This window comes from Podarcis liolepis, assembly GCF_965112155.1.
Source record: "Podarcis liolepis genome assembly, chromosome: 5".
Lineage (NCBI taxonomy): Eukaryota > Metazoa > Chordata > Lepidosauria > Squamata > Lacertidae > Podarcis > Podarcis liolepis.
In genome coordinates this window covers 11493319-11514418 of record NC_139556.1, presented here as the reverse complement: position 1 = coordinate 11514418, position 21100 = coordinate 11493319, and the positions used below count along the sequence as shown (strand labels likewise).

General features: G+C 47.5%; 1 protein-coding gene across 50 annotated transcripts in view; it reads right to left on the bottom strand.

The window, feature by feature from the left end:
• SORBS1 (sorbin and SH3 domain containing 1) overlaps positions 1 to 21100 on the bottom strand; it is a 202418-nt gene that overhangs the window by 95897 nt on the left and 85421 nt on the right. For 44 of the 50 annotated variants that reach the window (XM_083505445.1, XM_083505444.1, XM_083505434.1 and 41 more), the window contains exons 3-5: positions 15167 to 15238; positions 9912 to 10007; positions 3357 to 3479 (exon numbers count right to left, since the gene is read on the bottom strand). In XM_083505445.1, the coding sequence (XP_083361571.1) occupies positions 3357 to 3479; positions 9912 to 10007; positions 15167 to 15238 (291 nt within the window). The remainder of the gene's footprint in view (positions 1 to 3356; positions 3480 to 9911; positions 10008 to 15166; positions 15239 to 21100) is intronic. The other 6 variants (XM_083505438.1, XM_083505446.1, XM_083505436.1 and 3 more) reach the window with 1 other exon arrangement.

The window sequence follows — 21100 nt, the reverse complement described above, 5'->3', positions numbered from 1 at the left end:
GAGTCAAAAAGGCAGTCAGAGCTCTCAGTACGGAGCCCAAATGCCACACACTACTGCAAGTGCAGGGCTTCAATATTTCAAACGGAGTTGTAGGCAAAGGGGTGGAAAATAATTCCGTCCTTTCTTAACCCTGCCGGAGGAGATGGGAGGGAGAGCCGCAAACAAACAAACAAACAAACATATTTAGAAGTGCCTGGTACAACATGTGCCATCTTTACAGAGTCCGGGCCACAAGGTGTGACACAGTATTTTCTATTTACATGCTGGCCTTATGCACATTGCTGCGAGATCCTAAGAATGGAAACCACAAACAAACAAACAAACAAACTCTCTCTCTTTTGAGGTTAGGAACAAATTTGCAGCAGCAAAGTCCTTAATCAGATCCCAGGGGAGTTCAGAACTCTCACTGGCTCGCTTTCCAAGATGTTTCAGAACCTGGTTTTGGTGCCACTACACACACACACACACACACACACACACACACCCCACAACCCCCTGTTGATGCACATGCAAAACGCAGTCTCCTGGCTCTGGCAGGCATTTTCCAAAGGGAGAGTCGGCACAATGCTCCTTTTCCATTGTAAATGACTCACTGCTGGAAATTTAGGAAGCCATCAGCAATAAAAAGGACAGCGGGTGGCGTGGATGGGAGGGATGACGTTGTGCAGAGAAGAGGACGAAGGGGAAAGGAAGCGAGGGAGATAAACTGAGACAGGTGGCTTAGCTTAACTAGAGCTCTGGTGCAGCGCACTCAGTACTTTCCGATTGCGGCTTTTCTATTTTACGTTATATCTGGAATTTCAACAGGGTATCTACGCCCACTGGGGAGTGCTACACGATTCAATGCTTCTCCCCATCCACGCACATTCTACTTTGAACGGTCAAAAGAGTGGGCACGATTCTCTTCCCTTTTCTCCCATCCCCTCGCAGATGCGCAATCATTTCCGGTAATTGTTCCTTCCTCCCACCACGAGACAGTGGAAGCTTCCTGGCGGCATCCTCTGCACGAAAAAATTAGAAATCAGTTCAAATTATCCACCGGCAAGCCTGAGCATGAGTTGCTCAGATGGACCCCTGACCATCTCCACCAGTGTTCAGTGCAGCACGGCTTACTCTGAAGTAAGAGAGCAGGGGATCTCCGCTGAAATATACTCGGAGTCGAGAGTGGATTTCATCCTCTTTATTCAGCTCATAGTGGTGAGGAGGAATGGAAGTTCCCCCAAAATGTCTGCTTTATATACATTATTTACACAATGGGCCCCATGTGATTGGCTAATTCCGGGATTCTCCTGTAGGCCAATCAGGTTGTGCTCATCCTCTTCTGGGGCTGATAGGCATTATGGTCCAACGATACCTGAAGGGCGGGAAGCCGATGATAGTTGGGATACAGTTTCTGGGGCCTTCTCCTTCCGACCTTTAAATGGCAGAAGGGGTTGTGACTTCCTGAAAGGTTCTCAGCCAGCGGATTGAAGAGACCAGGGGCTGTGAGACGTTTGAAACTAGTAAGACCCAAGCAGCCTTGCGGTGTGATTTCCTTCAGAAACCCCTTCATCCCATACCTTCTGAGAGGAGGAGAGCAGGTTGAGAAGAACAAAGCAGCTGGTTAATGGAATGACTTTCATTCCACCATCTTGCTGGGGGGACAACGTGATAAAGCATTGCTCAGCACTGTGGTATAAGAATCTTTCTGCTGCGTTTTTATTTTTATTTGTCGTTGGAGTGGGTCTTAGCACAGTCCATAATGGTGACTATGCACCTGTCCTGACTTATAGCCACAATAGATCTTCTTGTTGTTTAGTCGTGACCGACTCTTCGTGACCCCATGGACCAGAGCACGCCAGGCACTCCTGTCTTCCACTGCCTCCCGCAATTTGGTAAAACTCATGCTGGTAGCTTTGAGAACACTGTCCAACCATCTCGTCCTCTGTCGTCCCCCCCTCCATCTTTCCCAACATCAGGGTCTTTTCCAGGGAGTCTTCTCTTCTCATGAGGTGGCCAAAGTATTGGAGCCTCAGCTTCAGGATCTGTCCTTCCAGTGAGCACTCAAGGCTGATTTCCTTCAGAATGGATAAGTTTGATCTTCTTGCAGTCTATGGGACTCTCAATTCTTTGGCGATCAGCCGATAGATCTTACCCTTCATAAATTTGACTCGTTCCTTGTTGAAGCCATCTAAGGCAATGGCCATCTCCATATCTTGCAGGGTAAGCAAACATTCCATAATTTCATTATACTGTACATTGGTTTAAAAAGTGCTTTGGTTCCTCCTCTGTACCTGCCGCAAGAACAATCCTGTCCTCTCAGGGTCAATTACTCATTTGAGCATTGTTTATTGCCTTTGCTTGTTTACTACAATTACGGATCTGCTATTTAAAGGGAGGCAGAGCTTTAACGACAACAGAGTTAACTTGGGAATACTGCCTACGACAAAATGCCACTGCAGTGAGAGCGCTCAGCCATCTGGGGGCAGAAGATGCTTTGCCCCCCCCAAAGGAGCATCACAATGAAAACACACCCATTTCAAGCTTAGAACTGAACAAAAAATTAACTTCATTCCGAAACACTGTGTTTTGAAAATACAAAATTACAGAATTCAAAAATTCACATAGTTGAGATCTGAAACAGCACATTCTGAATTTCTAAAAGGGGGATTTTGTGCTACTGCTTAAGTTCTGATGCAGACAGATGCATGATGTCACTGAACTATGTGACGTGTCACTGACATTTTTGCTATTTTTCAGTCACATTCCACAACTAGGATTCGGTTTTCAGCTGGATAAAAAGTTACTCATTGCAATTTGTATTTTAAAAAACCTGAATTTCAAAAGCCAAACAAAGCCCACATTTCAAGCATGTAAATTTTTTGTTTAAAAATGGAGTTAGTTTTGAAATACTTTTTTTTAAAGGCTAGAGGTCTTTAAACTCAAGTAAGGTAAAGGGACCCCTGACCGTTAGGTCCAGTCGTGACCGACTCTGGGGTTGCGGCGCTCATCTCGCTTTATTGGCTGAGGGAGCCGGCGTACAGCTTCCGGGTCATGTGGCCAGCATGACTAAGCCGCTTCTGGCAAACCAGAGCAGCGCACGGAAACGCCGTTTACCTTCCCGCTGGAGCAGTACCTATTTATCTACTTGCACTTTGACGTGCTTTCGAACTGCTAGGTTGGCAGGGGCTGAGACCGAGCAACAGGAGCTTACCCCGTCGCGGGGATTCGAACCACTGACCTTCTAATCGGCAAGTCCTAGGCTCTGTGGTTTAACCCACAGTGTAACCTGCGTCCCTCAAGTGGCAGCAGCTTAAACAACAAGCACTTTGACTTTCTATCTAGTCTATGGCTATTATCTTGCACTTTGGACTTACTTTCAGATTGGTGGATGTCTTGTGAATGACTTGTAGGACTGATGCTCCGATTCTCCTCATAGGTTGGAGATGCCCAGAGGGTCACAGCCCCCTTTCCAGTACAGACTTTGGCAGGATCCAGCTCTACAGGGGCAAAAATAAAAATAAATAAACATTAAGAAGATGAGTTGAAACATAAAAGAATCTTAAATCATGCTGTCTGCACAGAATGCTTCCTGCTTGCTTCACTTTAGCATCTGAGCAAATTTATCTAGTCATAATTGTTATGTACTGAAGTTCTCACCCTGGGCCAGCAGGGGGATACTGTAGATAGTTATGCAAATAAGGGATCGAAAGTGACGTTCAGTGATTGGATAGTTTTAGAACATTGTTACAGTTACATTGTACTGGAGCTCTATATAAGCAGCCTGACTGAACCCTTCAGTTCAGTTCTGTTCTGGCCTGTGAATAAACAAGAGCTGTTTGAAGAATCACTGTGTCGTCTGATATGTTCAACCACAACTTAACAATAATAGTGTGGATGGAAATTAGCTTTCGATTCCAGCTTTAAAAATATATACGCTAAAGTAAGTTTATCTGCAGAGAGAAGAGATGAGTCAAATTTCCAAATCAAGACCATGATCTAAAAAAAGGAAGAAAATACATAATGTATAGAAATTAGATACCATGGCTGCATTTTCAGATATATCACCAGCATCAGCCAGCCAGGATTATATTTCTGTCCCATCCTCTGTTGACTATAGCTGTACTTCACCTAAGAAGCCTATCGCAGCAGCCAGAGCAGCTTCTTCACTATAATAAATTTAAGGCACACGAACTGATTCGTATAAGACTGTCTAGCTTCTGGGATTTCACACTAAGCAACTAAATGGGATTCCAGAGAATCTCTCACTTCTAAAGCTACTTTCTGGGTTGGAAGAGGCACTAACTGCAGAAGTCTGAGCGCCCCTCGGGCTGCCAGTCTTTCCTTCACAGCTTGCTTCTGCTCCCCTGACCAAATATCCCCAACTGCTTCCCATCTGCGGATGTGAGAAGGCAGAAATTTCCATTCCAACCAGTATTTGCCACAATCAGCACTGTTTCCATTCTACTGCAGTTCGGTTTCTGCCAAACACTATACAGCGGTACCTCGGTTTACATACGCTTCAGGTTACAGACTCCGCTAACCCAGAAATAGTACTCAAATTGGAAGCGTAACACTCAAAACGGAGCCCGTTCGGCTTCTGAAAAAAGTTCACAAACTGGAACACTTACAGTGTTTGGGTTCCAAGTTGTTTGAGTACCAAGGCATTTGAGAACCAAGGTACCACTGTAAGCATAACTAGCATCAGGGAACAGGCATTTCTGGTGACTGAGGGGTGGCAAGGCCTGGGAGACACCTGAGAAACTTGTGTTCCCGGTCTTACTCCTCCATTATTTCTCAGTGGGTATGTCTGCTGTTCATTGTGGCATACGATCCAGCCGGACCTTATTTCAGAGTGCAAAAGCCAACCCTATACAGTGGCACCTCAGGTTACATTCGCTTCAGGTTACAGACTCCGCTAACCCAGAAACAGTGCTTCAGGTTAAGAACTTTGCTTCAGGATGAGAACAGAAATCATGCTCCGACGGCGCGGCAGCAGCAGGAGGCCCCATTAGCTAAAGTGGAGCTTCAGGATAAGAACAGTTTCAAGTTAAGAATGGACCTCCGGAACAAATTAAGTACTTAACCCGAGGTGCCACTGTAACATCCGTTACGCTGTCCATTCTTTAACATAAGTCACATGACTTACTTAAGTATCTGCGTAACTTTCAAAGCATTCATTCATTTCAATGCAAAGGAAATGTCAAAACTACGTAAAAATAGTAATTAATTATGCATTGCTTGCAGACTTAAACAGCAACAACTATGTATTCTTTTGGCTGATTTCTACAAACATGTGAACTGCAGCAATTTCTGCTTCCTTTTCCATTTTCGTCAGATTTCTCCAACATCCCGTTCTCTTCTTTCACCTGCCACGAAGAGCCCTGGTGTGATCTTGCTCTCCAGAGTAAACCTACACAGTCCAAACTACTTCAGAATCTTAATTTGTTGGCAGGGTCTAATTATTATGGTCTGCCACCATCACAACGTCCTTCCAGGAGGCTTAACGGAATGTTGGTATGCAGAACAGATACTTTAACAGTATCTGGCTAATAATAATAATAATAATAATAATAATAATTTATTATTTATACCCTGCCCATCTGGCTGGGTTTTCCCAGCCACTCTGGGCGGCTTCCAGCAGAATTATAATATTTGCAATGCAATCTTATGCATGTTTACTCAGAAGTAAGAATCACTGCATTTGGTGGCACTTCCTCTCTTGTGTATGTTCTGCAGGCTTAAAGATGGAACGTGATCCAGTTGGATGGTCGAAGGATGACTAGTTCAAGCAGTCGAAATCCCACTTTATAACAAGGCAAAACAGCCCCCATGGACTCCATTATCCAAACACACAAAATAAGAATTTGTATATTGATTTCCCACGCACCTCCCATTACACAAGAGAGATGAGCCCACTGTCCCCAATGCCTTCATGTACATTCCTGCAGCTCTCCCACGGCACAAGTGATAAACTTCTGTGGCAGGGAGACTGCTGTGCTTAAACAGAACCCTGATCTTTCAAGTTCAGGTCCCAACAGGTGGAAGGCAACAGGATTTACAGTGGTACCTTGGTTTACAAACTTAATCCGTTCCAGAAGTCTGTTCTTAAACCAAAGTGTTCTTAAACCAAGGCATCCTTTCCCATAGCAGCGGGGGACTCAATTTACGAATGGAACACACTCGACAGGAAGCGGAACATGTTCTTCTTCCAAGGCAAAGTTCACAAACCAAAACACCTACTTCCGGGTTTGCAGCGTTCTTAATCCAAGTTGTTCATAAACTAAGCTGTTCTTAAACCAAGGTACCACTGTAATTATTTATGATTTTGCACCTATACTCATAAATCAACACATACAATTTACAGGCAATTTTGTGCTGATGGGCCCATGCGCAAAGCCTTTTAGCTTTGTCTGACACCTTTAATGTAAGCAAATGATTGCTGTCATTTGTTCATATTGTACGTAAACGGTTTTTTGAAGAGCTGCTCCAAGTCATCTCTCCTAGCCAGACTGCAGCCAGCCTGCCCAAGATGAATACCAGTCTTCCTTCTCCCTTCTTCTTCCCAGAACACCTTGCTCAAAATCTCTCCTTCCTTGTCACCTCACACCCAGTTACCTTGGCAACCTTCCCAACCCCCAATCTCTGTTCACACCTCAGGGAAAGGAGAGAGGACAGTTCTCTTGCATTGCCAATGACTCTCAATGGCCCTGTATTGATTCTTAATGGCCCTAGCTTAGCCAAGTCGTTTTCCATAGGCTAGCCCAGGAATTCCACTGCAGCTTCTGTTCTCCCTTCACATGCCAAAGAATAAAAATCCTACAATTTATTTAGAGCTGCCATATGTCCTCTTTTCCCAGGACATGCCCTCTTTTTCATGGCTATGTGAAATAAGAGTCGTCATAGCGATCCATAGTTAAAAGTAAAACGTAAAGGGATCCCTGATGGTTAAGTCCAGTCACGGACGACTCTGGGGCTGCGGCGTTCATCTCGCTTTATTGGCTGAGGGAGCCGGCGTACAGCTTCCAGGTCATGTGGCCAGCATGACTAAGCCGCTTCTGGCAAACCAGAGCAGTGCACGGAAACGCCGTTTACCTTCCCACCAGGGCGGTACCTACTTATCTACTTGACTTTGACGTGCTTTCATACTGCTAGGTTGGCAGAAGCAGGGACCGAGCAACGGGAGCTCACCCCATCGCGGGGATTCGAACCGCCAACCTTCTGATCGGCAAGCCCTAGGCTCTGTGGTTAAGACCACAGTGCAACCCGCATCCCTCTATAGTTAAAACTAGAAGCCGGCAAATGTGTCCCTCTCCTTTTTTGCTCTTCAAAATATGGCAAACCTAATTTATTAATTTCTAGGGTTTAGGAGGGTCCCCCTCCTAAATCTTTAACAATATACAGTGGAACCTCGGTTTTTTAACGTAATCTGTTATGGACGTCCGTTCGACTTACAAAACATTCAAAAGCCAAGAATCAAAGGGCTGTCATAGGGCTGTCAGCAAGTTCAATGGGGGGGGGGATGAAAAACATGCCTCGGAAGCTGTTTGACCTCCAAGGCGCATTTGAAAACAGAAGCATTCAACTCCGGGTTTTCGGCATTCAGCTTCCAAAACGTTCGGCAGCCGAGACGTTCGAAAACCAAGGTTTGACTGTGTAAAGGTAAAGGGTAAAGGGACCCCTGACCATTAGGTTCAGTCATGACTGACTCTGGGGTTGCGGCGCTCATCTCGCTTTATTGGCCGAGGGAGCCGGTGTACAGCTTCTGGGTCATGTGGCCAGCATGACTAAGCCCCTTCTGGTGAACCAGAACAGCGCACGGAAACGCCGTTTACCTTCCCTCTGGAGGTATTTATCTATTTATCTACTTGCACTTTGACGTGCTTTCGAACTGCTAGGTTGGCAGGAGCAAGGACCGAGCAACAGGAGCTCACCCCATCATGGGGATTTGAACTGCCAACCTTTCGATCAGGAAGCCCTAGGCTCTGTGGTTTAGACCAGTGTTTCCCAACCTTTTTTGGGCAAAGGCACACTTGTTTCATGAAAAAAATCTCGAGGCACACCACCATTACAGCCCCGTGACGTCAGCGCGCAGCGTCACGCCGGGAGGGACATGAATTGCTAGCAAATTACATAATCACCTCCTTGAAGGCTGGCTCATCTTCTCCGAAGGCAGAACCCCATTAATTAACAGCACAGACTCACACCATAGCCAAGACGAGGGGAGAAAACCTCAGTCATGCACAGTCATGCACATGTGGGGGCTAAATGAGGACGAAGACCGGGCAGAGAGCAGGGTTCAAATCACCCCACCTGGCCAGGACAATCCCTGGGTGCTCCCTTGGGCCACTCGCCTGACCCACCTTGCAGGGCTGTTGTTGCGAGGATAACACGGGGAGAACCACGCGCGCCCCCGGGAGCTCCTTGGAGGAGAAAGCGGGCGATGAATGCAATGCACGAAATATATGAGAGGCGACCAGGTTTTGCAGGTGAGGGGCCCCCGCCAGCCTCCGCTTCCAACACCCGGCGCAATGACGCCGAAGTTTCCCCCCGGGCTCGGCTCGGGGAGCAGCGCTGCTCCCCCCCGGCTCCCCTTCGCCCTCCCGGCTCTCTCTGCCGCCCACTGGGGACCCCCCTCACCTGCCAAGTCCGGAGCGCCGGTGGAAGTTGCATGCATGCATGCAGGGCGCCGCGTTGCCATTGCATTGCACTGCACTCCATGCAACGCCTGCACGCATGCATTGCCTTGCACGCCCGCCAAGGGGTCTCCCCGCGGTCCGATGCGTCCCCTCCGGCACGGATGCAGCATTGCAAAAATAAAAAACCCCCGACGCAGCCCTACCTGGGGGGCAGCCTCTGCCTCCGCCGCTCCGCCTCCGCGGGGATCCCCGGGCTCCATCCTGCCGCCCGATCTCCGTGGGGGCGCAGGCAGGCTGCACGGGGTCTGCGTGGAAGAGCCCCTGCCCGCCCGGCCGCCGCCGCTGCGCTCATTCCATGGCCGGGAGAAGAGCGCTTCAAACAAAACGCCCGGCCCGCCAGGCCACACTGGGAAACGTAGTTCGCGCACCCCGCGTGGGCGCGAAGCCCAAGGGCGAGGGGACTATGGATCCCGGCAGCCCCCGCGCCGGGGACGGAGGGGGAGAGGCCGGGTGCAGGGATGGAGGGACGGGTGGGCGAGCGAGTGAGTGACAGCCGCCAAGCCTTGGCCGAGAGCCAGGAAGGGCCTCCCCGGAGGAGGAGGAGGAGGGAGGCGCAGAGCGGGAGGGAGGGAGGGAACCCCAGGGGTCATCTAGTGACGGCGCCCCAATCGAAAATTTGCCTTAAAAAAAAAATCCCTCGAATTTTTTAATTTTTCCCGCGGCACGCCAGGCAACATCTCGCGGCACACTAGTGTGCCGCGGAACAGTGGTTGGGAAACACTGGTTTAGACCATAGCGCAAGCACAACTGACTGTATAAGCAAGCACAATTTTGAATTAATTGGTGAAAGGAAAGAGGAAGAAGTTTAGGTCCCAAAGCAAAATAAATAAATACGTGTGTACGCTGAAGTGGAAATGAGCAAAAGGGGGTGACCTGGCCGTGGTCTGCTTCTGCCCTCACTAAATTCCTACCCCTTTCAAAATTCACGGGACAGTCACTACTGAAGCAAGTGGAGGCCTGATGTAACTCTCTCCTCCCTCCTCCATGGTAAATTATCTTCAGAATGGCTCTCTGGTGAACTCTGCTGGCATATTTGTTGTTCTGGTCTAATTTTATAGAGCACTGATGAAATATGTGGGCTGGCAAAACAGTGGGTGAGGGGTGGGGGAGGATGGTGCAGAAAAACTATTCTAGCAACCAGGAGGCAAAGCAAAAGTCCTCGGAAGAATATATGGAGAGAGGACCAAAAATAAAAAAAATAAAAGAGAGAGAGAGGGAGAGGGAGAATTATACCTGTCGGCAACACTAGACCAGGAGAACTTTTCACTTTCTTCACGGGAATTATTTTAACAGCAGAAACAGAGTGTGAACATAAAGTGACATCATTCGCTGCAAACATAAAAGGTACAGAAGATGGTGCGTCCAAGTCGGAAAGAAACAAAAGGGGGAGGGCATGCGGGGAAACATGACATAAAGTATTCAAACAATGTCAGAAAACTTGATAATTAAAACATTAGGCTGTCATACGCATCTCTCTCCCCAACACAGACCGAGAAGGCTTCGATTTCCAGGCAGTCTGGAATAGGATACTTGTAGTGCTTCTCTGACCGCTCTAGGAAGGAGACTGGAAAAATGAGGGTAACTTTTCCCTCTTTCTTATCTCCCTGAGATATACTCCTGCTGGTGCTAAAAGGCCCAGGTTTAAGACTGGTTACCAGTCCCAATATGCAGGGCTAGATTTAGGTTTGATGAGGCCCTAAGCTACTGAAGGTAATGGGGCCCTTTATATGTCCAGCTGTCCTTTGTCAACAACCAATTGTCGCTGTTTTCTTGTGTTGAATATATGCTATATGGTAATTTATGGACCTAAAGGTAAAGGGACCCCTGACCATTAGGTCCAGTCGTGACCGACTCTGGGGTTGCGGTGCTCATCTCACTTTGCTGGCAGAAGCAAAGATCACCAGTGTTGATGCAATGATTCCTCAACATCAACTTCGTTGGACTGGTCATGTTGTGAGGATGCCTGATGATGGTCTTCCAAAGCAGCTACTCTATTCCAAACTTAAAAATGGAAAGCGTAATGCTAAAAGGGTAAAGGGACCCCTGACTATTAGGTCCAGTCGTGGCCGACTCTGGGGATGCGGCGCTCATCTCGCTTTATCGGCCGAGGGAGCCGGCATACAGCTTCCGGGTCATGTGGCCAACATGACTAAGCAGCTTCTGGCAAACTAAAGCAGCGCAGGGAAACGCCGTTTACCTTCCCGCCGGAGTGGTACCTATTTATCTACTCGTACTTTGACATGCTTTCGAACTGCTAGGTTGGCAGGAGCAGGGACTGAGCAACGGGAGCTCACCACGTCGCGGGGATTCGAACCGCTGACCTCCTGATCGGCAAGTAAGTCCTAGGCTCTGTGGTTTAACCCACAGCACCACCCGCGTCCCTATTTATGGACCTAATAGGTATCTAAAGCCATGTGCACATAACAAATAGGAGCCTACACAACACAAAACACTGTTGCTGTATGTAGGCTTTATTTTATTTGTTTTTTATCTTATATTTTGGAAATGCACATCCAGTTCTTTTCCCTTTAAATTTTCTTGGGGCCCCCAAGAGAGTGGGGCCCTAAGCTACAGCTTGTTTAGCTTATACGTAAATCCGGCACTGTCAATATGTTATTGTTACAGTGTGTGTATGTGCACCTGATTCTGGCGGATGTCCTTTCCCCTGAAATATACCCACATCTTACAGAAAGGGGAAGGGATTTCTCTCCATTTTGTTTAACTGCTCCACATACATGCTCCACCGCAAACCCTAAACCCTCCCTCCACAATGTTCATTATAAACTATAAAGATGCAGACCAATCGCCTTTCTCCCCCTGCCTGCCTGCCTTCCTTTTCCAATCCTCTCTTCCTTAACCGACACCGTAACATTCCTTGCCTCTGATTCCCAGCAGCAGACTACATTTATGAACTCAGAGTCTGAAGAATTTCTGTCTTCAACACCTTTCCCCCCAACCCCCAGAGGGGAACTGGGGGCTGCCCACATTAAACAACTGAGAAATCCAGGATCCCAGAAGAGCTGCAATTTGACAGCAGCGTGTCAACTGCCCCCGCCCACCCTAAAATAAGATGCAAAACAGAGCAGCTATTGCCTTTTGCATTCAGTGTGAACCCAGAGGTTCGCTGACTTGAGATGAGCTGCTATAGGGTTTTCCTATCTCAATCCCCTCAACTTTCTGCAAGTCTGGAGTGAAGCGTTCACTAGACAGCAGCAAGCTCTGCTCACCCTCAGCCATATTATTGACAATGCAGCATCACTGTCTGAAACAATTACTGCTTGCTTGCTTGCATTGCACAGAAGAAAGCATCTTCAGTCTGGGTTATAAACTGCTTGAAAGGTTAAAGGTAAAGGTAAAGGGACCCCTGACCATTAGGTCCAGTCGTGACCGACTCTGGGGTTGCGGCGCTCATCTCGCTTTATTGCCGAGGGAGCCGGCGTACAGCTTCCAGGTCATGAGGCCAGCATGACTAAGCCACTTCTGGCGAACCAGAGCAGCGCACGGAAACGCCATTTACCTTCCCGCCAGAGTGGTACCTATTTCTCTACTTGCACTTTGACGTGCTTTTGAACTGCTAGGTTGGCAGGAGCTGGGACTGAGCAACAGGAGCTCACCCCATTGTGGGGATTTGAACCGCCAACCTTCTGATCGGCAAGTCCTAGGCTCTGTGGTTTAACCCACAGCGCCACCCGTGTCCCATGCTTGAAAGGTTACGTCAGAGAAAACTTCAGTCTATACAGTAGTACCTCTGGTTGTGAATGGGATCCATTCCAGAGGCCCATTCGCAACATGAGCAGAACGCAACCCGCGTCTGCGCAGATCGTGATTCGCTGCTTCGGCGCATGCGCGTGGTGTCATTTTGTGCGTCTGCGCATGCACAAGCAGCGAAACCCAGAAGTAGCCCTTTTCAGTACTTCCAGGTCGCCGCAGGACGCAACCTGAAAATGCTCAACCTGAAGCAAACGTAACATGAGGTATGACTGTATGTGAAAAGCTCCAGAACTTATCATTTTGAAATACAGTGATACCTCGGATTAAGTACTTAATTCGTTCCGAAGGTCCGTACTTAACCTGAAACTGTTCTTAACCTGAAGCACCACTTTAGCTAATGGGGCCTCCTGCTGCCGCCATGCCACCAAAATATGATTTCTGTTCTCATCCTGAAGCAAAGTTCTTAACATGAAGCACTATTTCTGGGTTAGCGGAATCTGTACCCTGAAGCGTATGTAACCTGAAGCGTATGTAACCTGAGGTACCACTGTACTGCTTACTTTGGCAATAAGCAGGATTGCATGGGGACTATTTCACAACTGGGACGCAGGTGGCGCTGTGGGTTAAACCACAGAGCCTAGGACTTGCCGATCAGAAGGTCGGAGGTTCGAATCCCCGCGACAGGGTGAGCTCCCGTTGCTCGGCCCCTGCTCCTGCCAACCTAGCAGTTTGAAAGTATGTCAAAGTGCAAGTAGATAAATAGGTACCGCTCTGGTGGGTAGGTAATCGGCGTTTCCGTGCGCTGCTCTGGTTCGCCAGAAGCGGCTTAGTCATGCTGGCCACATGACCCGGAAGCTGTACGCCGGCACCCTCGGCCAATAAAGCGAGATGAGCGCCGCAACCCCAGAGTCGGTCACGACTGGACCTAATAGTCAGGGGTCCCTTTACCATTACCATTACGGGCATGGGATGAGGAACTGAGACTGCAGCAAATCCTGAATTCTGAATAGGGCCCCGATGTGGAATGGATTGAGGCCGCTCCAGATCAGCCAGAAGTGCTCTGGATAAGATCCAGAGCTCAAAGCACTCTTTAATAAAGCCAGACTTAGCCCTCCTCCAAGAAGCTGCAAAACGAAACAGCACCTCTTTCTCTGCAACTGAGCAGGGAGTATTTTCAATATGCAGGGCTTGAGCTGGCAGTGTATTAGCATCCTTGGCACTGTAAGCATGCAGCCAGGAAGGACGGGGTGTGAAGCTGCAGGGAAGCCTCAAGAGACACATCTGTTCACAAGCACCTTGGACAACTTCTCTTAACTCCACGGGGGACTATTTGGGTTCCCTTTGGGTTTTTCTGAGTAGCCTTCCTTCTTCAGAAACAGGCCAACTGCTGCATCAGGCAAACTGTTCCTCTACAGTTGTACCTCGGGTTAAGAACTTAATTCGTTCTGGAGGTCTGTTCTTAACCTGAAACCATTCTTAACTTGAGGGACCACTTGAGCTAATGGGGCCTTCCAATGCCACCGCCACGCGATTTCTGTTCTCATCCTGAGGTAAAGTTCTTAACCCGAGGTACTACTTCCGGGTTAGCGGAGTCTGTAACCCGAGGTACCACTGTATATTAATACTCTCACTTTTTTTTTTACTGATTTGGGGGAATTTATTGCTCAACTCTCTCCTTGAAATTTATTTACATATACGTGGATTTCGCGAAAGTAATATCGCAAAGAAAACCCGGCAACCACCTCCTAAAGCAGGGAAACTCAGAGAGACGGCTTTTCCATCTTCCACAACTTATATTTGTTTTTAATGGTTTGTTTGCTATTTTTATTGCCATTGCTTGGAGGTGCTTGTGTAGAAGGTGGTTAATATACTAATGCTACTAATAATAATGTTTTGTATTTCTATTCAACATAAGGTAATAATAAGAACAATAATAATTTATTATTTATACCCCGCCCATCTGGCTGAGTTTCCCCAGCCACTCTGGGAGGCTTCCAATCAAGTGTTAAAAACAACACAGCATTAAATATTAGAAACTTCCCTGAACAGGGCTGCCTTCAGATGTCTTTTAAAGAGAAGATAGCTGCTTATTTCCTTCACATCTGAAGGGAGGGCGTTCCACAGGGCGGGCGCCACTACCGAGAAGGCCCTCTGCCTGGTTCCCTGTAAACTCACTTCTCCCAGCGAGGGAATCACCAGAAGGCCCTCAGAGCTGGATCTCAGTGTCCGGGCTGAACGATGGGGGTGGAGATGCTCCTTCAGGTATACAGGACCGAGGCCTGTATATCTGACCGAGACCGAGGTAAAGGTAAAGGACCCCTGGACAGTTAAGTCCAGTGAAAGGCAACTATGGGGTTGTGACGCTCATCTCGCTTTCAGGCCGAGGGAGCCGGTGTTTGTCCACAGGCAGCTTTCCGGGTCATGTGGCCAGCAGGACTAAACCGCTTCTGGTGCAATGGAACACCGTGACAAGTGCCAGGGCATACGGAAACACCATTTACCTTCCCCACGCAGCAGTGCCTATTTATCTCCTAGCACTGACGTGCTTTCAAACTGCTAGGTTGGCAGGAGCTGAGACAGAGCAACGGGAGCTCACCCCATCACGGGGATTCGAACTGCCGACCTTCTGATCAGCAAGCCCAAGAGGCTCAGTGGTTCAGATCACAGCGCCACCCGAGTCCCCTCTATTTTTATTGCTGCTGCCTTGAGATGCTTATGTAGAAGGTGGTTCATATACTAATGCTACTATTAATATTATGTATTGTTATTCAACATACCTCTGTCTTGTCCATTACTGCCCAGTACCAGGCCATTCACAACAGTGCTTCCAACTTCAACTTCTTTGCATTCTGAAACAAGAGCAGAAATGATCAGCATCATTCTCATGCTGAATCCACAAGGACAGGAAAGTGTCTGAGGTGCCCACTGTATACGGAAGATGCAAGAGCAAGGAACAGGAAACAGAATTGGAGCATGATGCCCCGTGCAATGGGTACCCTAGTTCAGGGAAGGGGACACTCAAGAAAAATGCAAATTGTCTGCCCTGTGGGTTAAACCACAGAGCCTACGACTTGCCAATCAGAAGGTCGGCAGTTCGAATCCCCGCGACGGGGTGAGCTCCCGTTGCTCGGACCCTGCTCCTGCCAACCTAGCAGTGCGAAAGCATGTCAAAGTGCAAGTAGATAAATAGGTACCACTCCGGCGGGAAGGTAAACAGCGTTTCCGTGCGCTGCTCTGGTTTGCCAGAAGTGGCTTGGTCATGCTGGCCACATGACCCAGAAGCTGTACGCCGGCTCCCTCGGCCAATAAAGCGAGATGAGCGCCGCAACCCCAGAGTCGGTCACGACTGGACCTAATGGTCAGGGGTCCCTTTACCTTTACCTAATATTGGAACATACCATAAAATCACTTAATCGGTCGTTTCCAAAAGATCACACTCATTGCTCACATTCATTCAACCTCTCCTGCTCAGAGTTTCCAGCAGCTTTTCCGTTCTTTTCCCAAGAGGTGTTGTGCCCTTAATTACTAAAGGTTGATAATGGGACAGGTAAAGCACAGCCTTTCTCACCGATGACCACCCTAGCCAGCGAAACTCTGAACCTGTTGAACGGCTGCCTCCCATACAGCCGTTAAAAGACGTAGAGCATTGTGAAAGCAAAGGTGGCATAGCTATTTTTAACACTGTGCTGTGGGATGCACGCCTCTCTCCAGAAAAGGACTCTATCATTCCAGGTTGAGTCGGCAAAGGAAGTACATTAAGGAGGAGGGGACTAACTGAAGCAGGGCAATGGTGACTGACTATCTGGTGAGTTCAGTTCAGGGTTTTTGTGCTAATGCTAAACCCTTTGGGCAGCAACAACAGAAGTGTACAGGTGAAACTCGGAAAATTAGAATATCGTGGAAAAGTTCATTTATTTCAGTAATTCAACTTAAAAGGTGAAACTAATATATGAGATAGACTCATGACATGCAAAGCGAGATCTTTCAAGCCTCTATTTGTTATAATTGTGATGATCATGGCGTACAGCTGATGAAAACCTCAAATTAACCATCTCAGAAAATTAGAATATTAAATGAAATCAGCAAAACAAGGACTGCAAATAGAGCAATATTGGACTTCTGAGAAGTAGAAGCATGCATATGTACTCAGTACTTGGTTTGGGCCCCTTTTGCATCAATTACTGCCTCAATGTGGCGTGGCATGGATGCTATCGGCCTGAGATTGTTAATTTGGGGTTTTCATCCGCTGTATGCCATGATCATCACAATTATAACAAATAAGGGCTTGACATACCTCACTTTGCATGTCTATCTCATATATTAGTTTCACCTTTTAAGTTGAATTACTGAAATAAATAAACTCTTCCACGATATTCTAATTTTCCGAGTTTCACCTGTAAGTGTGTGTGTGTGTGTGTGTGTGTGTGTGTGTGTGAGAGAGAGAGAGAGAGAGAGAGAGAGAGAGAGAGCGCTTGGGCAGAAGAGTACTATCCTTACTGGTGAGCCAGAACAAACAAAATAGAGAAAGAAGGAAGAAGAGAAGAATAATTTTCTTGCATTCTCTAATGACTCTTGCAATAATCCCTGCCTTCTCCGAGGGATGCCTTGTTTTCCCTTCCACACACAGTCTTCTACAGCTGGTCTAAACAGCCCCTTAACTTTCCCCCAAAGCCAAATTCTCTTGAAACAAATTCTGGAGTAAATGCACAGATGAGGTTTCTTTTTCTTCCTTCTTACTGTCTAGGTACCTCCACTCCAGCAGTTGTAAGGAGGAATGGGATATCTTTGTGGAGAAGCTGCTCTTGATGTACAAATCCCGATATACAGTGGTGCCCCGCAAGACGAATGCCTCGCAAGACGGAAAACCCGCTAGACGAAAGGGTTTTCCGTTTTTGAGCTGCTTCGCAAGACGATTTTCCCTATGGGCTTGCTTTGCAAGACGAAAACGTCTTGCGAGTGTTCCGATTTCCCCCCCGCTTCCCCCCTTTTTCTAATCTGCTAAGCCGCTAATAGCCTTTTAGCCGCTAATCCGCTAAGCCTTTAATAGCCGCTAAGCCTTTAATAGCCGCTAAACCGCTAATAGCGCTAATCCGCTAAGCCACTAATAGGGTTGCTTCGCAAGACGAAAAAACCGCTAGACGAAGAGACTCGCGGAACGGATTAATTTCGCCTTGCGAGGCACCACTGTACTCCCAAACATCAGCAGAATGTCTTGACACCTTTACAAGTTCGCCACAAGCGTATGGGGAGGTTTTCCTTTTGCACCCCCCCCTCCAGCAAAAGGGAGGATCTCGTTTTGATTTAGCCAAGATTAATCAAGATTCAGGCAAGCTTCATCAGGACCATGGAGGAGCATTCAGAGCTACAGTAGTTCTTCACACACCCAAGTGTTGGTAACGGAGGAATGTTGTCTCAGCAAAGAGCCGCAGTTATCTGAAACCTTATTAAAGTCCAGCAACCTGTTCTTTAGTTGGCTCCATCTCCAAAGAGAAGTTGTCTCTTTTAATTCTTTCCTCCTATTGAAAATGAATTTCAATAGGGACAAATGTAAGGTTATGCAGTTAGGCAGGAAGAACCAGATGCACAAATATTGGATGGGCTTACTAGCAGTACATGTGAACAGGCTCTAGGGGTCTTGGTGAACCACAAGCTTAATATGAGTCAACAGTTACAGATAGGTAGCCGTGTTGGTCTGCCATAGTCAAAATAAAAAAATTCCTTCCAGTAGCACCTTAAAGACCAACTAAGTGAGTTCTTGGTATGAGCTTTCGTGTGCATGCACACTTCTTGCACAGGTGTGTATCTGAAACTTGCACAGGTGTGTATCTGAAGAAGTGTGCATGCACACGAAAGCTCATACCAAGAACTAACTTAGTTGGTGTTTAAGGTGCTACTGGAAGGAATTTTTTATTTTTATTATGAGTCAACAGTGTGATGCAGCAACAAAAAAAGCTAATGCTATTCTAGGCTGAATCAACAGAAGTATGGTGTTCAGATCAAGGAAGTAATAGTTCCAATCTATTCTGCCTTGGTCAGATCACACCTGGAATGCTGTGTCCAGTTCTGGCCTCCACAATTTAAGAAGGACGTTGACAAGCTGGAATGTTTGCAGAGGAGGGGTGTGGCGATCATACAACGGTCTATTGACCCTGTGCCGCCACTGCGATTGTTTTTTCCGCTGCCACCACCCCGTATCACACGGGGACACACGGAGTCCAGTCAGTTGTTAACATTAACAAATAATCAAGTTTATTTTTAAATGCAGGAACAAGCTTATGGTTACAGATAATTTTTCTTGTCAGTTTCTTAGATCTTAGTTCCTAACAACTTCAAACTGATTATTCCCAACTATCTATCTCCGCTCCACCTGACAATTCCTCTCACTCTCTCACAATACAACTCTACCAACCCACACCTAATCCTCCCTCTTCCTTCTTCAACTCCCAAACCTCAACTGACTTTCAAAACCTCCCACTCTAACTTTTACTCCACCCCTTGCATTCCCACTGGACAATCACATCACACTCATTTAACCCTTTCCTTATGACCTATCCTAGGAGGCAAAAGCCACAAGGGGAACCAAGATGATCAAGGGTCTACAAACTAAGCCTTATGAGGAACGCTTGAAGGAGCTGGGTATGTTTAGCCTGGAAAAGAGGAGACTGAGAGGAGATATGATAGCCATCTTCAAATATCTCAAGGGAAGAGGGAACATGGTTGCTTTCTCCTGCTCTGGGTGGCAGGACCTGAACCAATGGCTATAAGTTACAAGAAAGAAGATTCCGATTAAACATTCGGGGAAAACTTTCCGACAGTAAGAGCTGTTCAGCAGTGGAACAGACTCCCACAAGAGGTAGTGGACTCTCCTTCCTTGGAGGTTTTTAAGCAGAGGTTGGATGGCCCTCTGTCAGGGATGCTTTAGCTGAGATTCCTGCATTGCCAGGAGTTGGACTAGATGACTCTTGGGTCCCTTCCAACTCTACAATTCGATGGTTCTGTAACTGCTGCTTCAAACAGGCTGGGAAGGTGTAATCTCTTCAGAAGACTTATCCTCAGAGTCAAAGGCAGCGGCGTAGCGTGAGTTGTCAGCACCCGGGGCAAGGCAAGTAATTTGCGCCCCCTAACCCCTAACCTGCCGCGTCAGGTGATCTGAGGTGAGTTGCCGCTGGCGCTGCCACCCACCGCTTGCCCGGAGGAGGAGGAGGGCAGAGAGGTGAGGAAAATGCAACATGGCCCAGCAGCTGCAGCTGCAGTGGCGGCGGCGGCGGGGCTGTGAGGAGGGGCTGCCTGGCGCGCCCTCCGCGGCCCTGACGCGCGGGGACCGCGGCGAGCGCTGAGAGCCGCTGCCAGCTCATCAGTTCCGTGAGACATGGGGCTCTGCTACAGCCTGCGCCCGAGGCTCTTCGGCGACTCCGGAGGCGGCGAGCGCCCCCCCGATGTTGCGCCCGGTGAGGCCGGCCCCCCTTGCACCCCCCACGCTAAGCCACTGGTCAAAGGATGGTAGACGAATCACGCCCTCTGGCTAGGAGAGCATGGGAGGTGGTAGTGAAACATTGCTAATAACAACCTATTTTTTGAGACACATTCCTGAGAAGCTAATAGGTAGTGCATTCATGAGTATTGTATATGCCTCAAAGAAGAAGAAGAAATCTCTCTGGAGTTGCATGTCCTCCAAACATCAGGGAGGTTGTGAAAATTAATTACACTGGCACCAGATGATGAGGGTACATGAATGGGAGGACATAAGAAGGGCTCCGCTGGTTCAAGCCCCAAACCTGGCACTCTGTTCTCAGGGTGGCCAGCTAAATTCCATGGAAACCCCACAAGCAGATTCCCACCAATTGCAGTTCCCACCAATCGTTTTTTGCCCTCCTTCTTTTTATTCAAAATTAAAACAAAACATATTATCCAGAAACATATCATCCTTATTCCCCCCCATTTTTCCTCCCTCCCCCCACAGAACCCACCCACCCCCAGCCCCCGACTTCCCTCAGTTCCAGTCTTTGATTTCTCTAGAAATGCTGTTTTCTGCATGTTACACAGTTGTATAGATCCTCAAACTATTTAGCTGATTATTATCAATAAAAAGTTTGTGAATGTTTATTCAAAACCGGCCAAGGAGTCCAGTTCGCTTTGTTGCATCTTCAAATACTTTGTAAAGGGTTCCCATTCATCTTTAAAGTCACAGTTATCCTTGTCCCATAGCTTGTATGTCAGTTTTGCCAGTTCTACACAATCCATCAATTTTTCTTGCCATGATTCTTTAGTTGGGGTTTCTTCAGTCTTCCATCCTTGTGCTATTAAAACTCGCGCGGCCGTTGTCGCATACATGGAAGATGTTTTTCAGCTTTTTTGGCAGATCTTTCCCTACAACCCCTAACCGGTTTCCACCAATTGTTAATCAGAGTCACAGTGCTTCTGACAGTGGGCAGATGAGAACACCCGTTGAGTTGAAAAGATTACCAGGGAGCTTAAATCGCTGGGAGCTTACATCACAACAAACAGCTTAAGGCTTCCACCTTTAACACATTTCTGTTAGCAGCTGAAAAATCCGCACAAAGGTACACAAAGAGTTAACTCAGCAAAACAAAACCCACCATAGTGTAATTTGAGCAGACTTGCTAATATTGCTCTTTCCCCGCCACTGCAGGAGGAAAATGAGAAAGCCTTTCCACTTTTCTTCTTCCTGATCTGGTGAGTTCAATCATAGA